The sequence below is a fragment of the Anneissia japonica genome, unplaced genomic scaffold, assembly GCF_011630105.1.
Source record: "Anneissia japonica isolate Jap-2015-1 unplaced genomic scaffold, ASM1163010v1 scaffold8047_len19107_cov168, whole genome shotgun sequence".
Classification (NCBI taxonomy): Eukaryota; Metazoa; Echinodermata; class Crinoidea; order Comatulida; family Comatulidae; genus Anneissia; species Anneissia japonica.
Genome location: NW_022716989.1, coordinates 8,942 through 13,112, shown reverse-complemented (window position 1 = coordinate 13,112; position 4,171 = coordinate 8,942). Strand labels below are relative to the sequence as shown.

Below are 4,171 nucleotides of genomic sequence, written 5' to 3'. Positions count from 1 at the left end.
TCTAAAAATTTCAGTGTTTCCGTCCTATGGAACAAAGCAGCTGCCGTTCCTGGTCAATCTGCTGAAGAACTGCTTCATTCGCAAGTGCCGTCCATGGGATCCGAAGCATTCTGCGGTAAAACCACATCTCTGCGGCTTCCAGTTTTTTCTAGTTGTTTAGACGCCCGAAAATAACCTCATAATCATTTTTTGTTTGTTTGTTTCTTTCTTTCTTTCTTTTTTCTTTTAACCTTCCAAAAGAGGGGGGGGGGCTGCACCCCCCCCCCCAAATTATTTTAATAGATTTGGAAATTGAGTAGCTCTCTGCAAAGACATCAACAAATACAGTTAGAAGAAACACACTAATACTTCTACCGGTTCCTTACGTCAACTTGTACACACGAACTCTTCTAGCCATCGTTATCACACTAATTCCATTTTCTCTTCGACAGATACAATCCTTTGATTTATCGCAAATTACAGTTTATTTCCTTTGATTTCAATAATGTGAGAATACCTCTGGTGATGCACCAGACTACAGAATTTAGGCCTATTACCCCGTTTATACTAGAGGGGAAACAGAGCAATACACTATTTTGTTTATCATCCATACAGAACATTTTTTTATGGTACTAATTAATTGTATAAATTTCAATGAAATTATATAATATGCGTCTTTATAATTGAGGTATTTATTTGGGAAATGCAAGTGTTGGCGTCAGGATCTTTCCACTAGGTCCCGTCCCTTATATATTGTTGCTAAGTCCAAAAACACGTTGATGTACGTGTAAACAAGTGGGTTTATGAAGCAACATATGTTTGTAGGACTCAAGCATATTTCTTACCCTCTTCTGATTGGCCAGAATGTTCAACACTTCCTCTTTTCTAATGTTCAAAACAACGTTATATATAGGCCTACATATATATATATTATATATATATATATATATATATTATAACATGTCATTCACATATATACTGCCTATATTCTTCTATTACATATATATATATATATATATATAATATATATATATATATATATTCCATTATTGACCTCCATAACATCGCTGTGTGAACAAAATAATGTGATGCATTTAATAGTAATGATTAATTAAAGTACATGCTCTGCATTCTGAGAAAATGCACAACTAGCCTCTCCTAATTAACGACTATTCGTTTATTATTATTTATTACTTTTCCATCTGCATCTTTAATCATGGCATCGGATCACCTAAGCTACTTCTTTTAATAAGGTATCTAAAATACTTTGAACTATCTCAAGAAACATCAGGATAAAATATCTTTAAATTTTTAGAATGTATCAAATTCTACCTTATTTTACTTTGGAATGAGATAGTTTCTCCTGTAACTGTTTTCTACATATTAAATTCCCCTACTTACTGGCAAGTCGTTTACCATGTTGATGTTTTGCTGTCTTATAGTTTTCTTACCGTCTAGTGTGTAGAGCCTCAGAAACACCACTCCACTTATTTTTTTTAAACAAATTACATGTGCGTTTTTAAAATAATATAGCAATTATATTTCCAATGAGAGATCTATCATAATATTTATGTTTCCCCTGATATACAGACATACTACAACACTAAAACAGTTTAGTACATCAAACTCTCCAGTTCAGATCGTGTTATAGATCTTCCAAAGAAAACGTCCTCAAGCATCTTCTTATCCACTTGCTTTAAGCAGGGCAAACCGAGAAGAAGTTTCCCGAATCTAGCCGGTGATTGAGGGTTCAAGTCTTGCTCAAACTGTGCTAAGAAAACTTGAGCTTGATCTCGAAGCATCTCAGCCTTCCTTGTTTCTCGTAACTTACCATGGGATTCTGAATTTTTTAAATTAATGTGGACTGAATAATTTAGGAGAAACTAGAGTAAAATGTATAAATGTATGTAAATGCAATAATATACTTTATGTCATGCAACATATATTCCCCATATTGGTTTCAAATGGAAACGTCAGTCCTCTGTTTGGCTTCCAAAGATTCTAAAATCTTCGACAATTAACAGTTTCTAAAGTTAATATAAACACATTTAGGCCTATACAAAAAACAAACTGACATTTATGTTTTTCATAATACATGAAAAACTCTTTCTCTTGTTTAAAGCGTGATTTCAAATTGTTATCAGAATTATACTTGACATAGATACGATAAATCATGTGCGATTTAATAGTAAATAAGATAACGTGACAGAATACGAAAAGAAAAGTACTTTGTGCAAGGTGAAATTTGGCTCTTGCAGCTTAAATGAACTTGGATGGAGAAATCATGGCCCGATAGTCTAAAGCCCTTCCTTCTTACAACAAGTTAAACTTAATGATGCAACTGTGGTGTGTGGCATGCTGTGCAAATGTGTATACTTTCGGGTTAAAAAGAAAATGTATAGGCCTATAGATTTATATTAGTCTGGATGAAGAGGTGTAAGGTTTCTTTGCGTTTGTTTACTTTGTGTTCTATAAGATCTCACCTGGCTTTAGTATCAGTATTGTCTTGAGCAGTGCAAATTCTGGTGCATTTAAATTTAATGATCGTATCATTAATATTATCTTACGAAGATCGTCGATGAATTCAGAAGGAATTTTCATCTAAGAAAAGAAACAATAAATAGGTTGAAATACATTTACAAGGCCTATTTTATTGATTCCATTACCTCAGCCAACGAAGTTATGTATTTACCATGTATGTCTCTTTATTAGCAGATTTGCGCAAAAACTAAGGAATGGTTCATCATAACAATTAGTGGAATTGTACATAATAATGATTTACGTTTGAGAAGAAAGATTCAACGAAAAGGGTCAGGGTCAGTCAAGAAAATTCGATTTTTCCCCCTTGAACTTATTGCTCAGTATCCAGACACAGCAGAAGTATGCACTTTATGGAGTGTCTGCTCTAGTTTGTTTGGTTTTTTATTGTTTGGCATGCTTAAATTTCTACTCTTTCAAAAACCTTAATTGCGGGGGGGGGGGGGGGGGGGGGGGGTGTGCAGAGGGTGCGGTCGCACCCCTATATTGTATTAAGAATATTTACTTCCCATTTTTTGTACGCATCCCTACCGCCATGCATTCGCTGTATATTAGGTTTCTTCCAGAAGATACTTTGAAATAATATAATTTCAAGAAAGCAATTCACTTTTCCCTAGAATCATCAGACGTGTTATAGTGACAGAAGAGGGATGATCTGTTCGCAAGATCTACTTACCTTTGACGCCAGATGTGCTCCGCTCGTACTAAGTTTTAAAACGGCTGAGTGCATGTCTACGATTGGCCACAATGCTACGTGGAACAAGAACAGCTCTGACCACGAGTCTTCGAGGAGAATCATTCTATCGTCTTTATCAAACAGTTGAAAGACGTAAATCGAAGACATCGAGTCAACCAGAAGTTGTAGGATCTTAAATGCTGTTTCTTGAAGATATTCGTGGTCTGACCTTAAAGAGCCAATGCTTGCCATTGTGTGGCACGTCGTGCTTGTCGGGTACGTAAGCAGACCGACTTCACTATAACCTACATATGTAAATAAATTCACAAACAGTTTCTGTTCATATGCAGAAACATACAGAACATAGTAAATATACGAAAATCGTGAAATAAAGAAATAGATTTGCAGTATCCGTTAAATGTATTTGTTTTTTAAACTGAACTAGCCTCAGCTCAATTCTTTCCCAAATTCTGGAAATAGTGTCCCTGCTTGAGTTCTTCTCTATTTTTCTCTATTTCTGAATACGAGTCTACTTACCGTAGCTCTGGTGGTGGCACTGGTCATGAAACAATGACATCATTGCAGACGGTAAGGGAGATGTGACGTTGGTGGCTATCATGTTCGACGACAAGTACGTCTCGCACAATCGACTCTGCAGAAAAGAAGCATTGTTTCCTTGTTGGTGTAGGACTGCACGATGGGCAGTGATGTATGGGTCTGCCCCAAGAGACCGTTTCCAAGGCTGAAATGGAACAAAAGCTGACGTTCCACATTCACCTCTGGCCCTCTCTGTGCCGATTTTTTGGGCACTATTTCTGTTTTCAACTGGTACATTCTGGCTGTTGGTGTTTGATTTGAGATTTTGGCTACCAGTCTTTTTCTTACGAGGTCCTCTCTCTTCCTGTACAGCTAAAGTAATGACAACAAACAATTATGGTGTTACACACACACCCATATATAGGCATATTATACACATCT

The 4,171-nt window shown here is 36.1% G+C and overlaps 1 protein-coding gene across 1 annotated transcript in view; it reads right to left on the bottom strand.

Annotated features, from left to right (window-relative positions):
• Positions 1 to 1,038: 1,038 nt before the first annotated feature.
• LOC117110087 (photoreceptor-specific nuclear receptor-like) overlaps positions 1,039 to 4,171 on the bottom strand; it is a 6,698-nt gene continuing 3,565 nt past the window's right edge. The window contains exons 3-6 of the mRNA XM_033252673.1: positions 3,731 to 4,102; positions 3,194 to 3,498; positions 2,463 to 2,580; positions 1,039 to 1,819 (exon numbers count right to left, since the gene is read on the bottom strand). Of these exons, the coding sequence (XP_033108564.1) occupies positions 1,593 to 1,819; positions 2,463 to 2,580; positions 3,194 to 3,498; positions 3,731 to 4,102 (1,022 nt within the window). The 3' untranslated portion in view covers positions 1,039 to 1,592. The remainder of the gene's footprint in view (positions 1,820 to 2,462; positions 2,581 to 3,193; positions 3,499 to 3,730; positions 4,103 to 4,171) is intronic.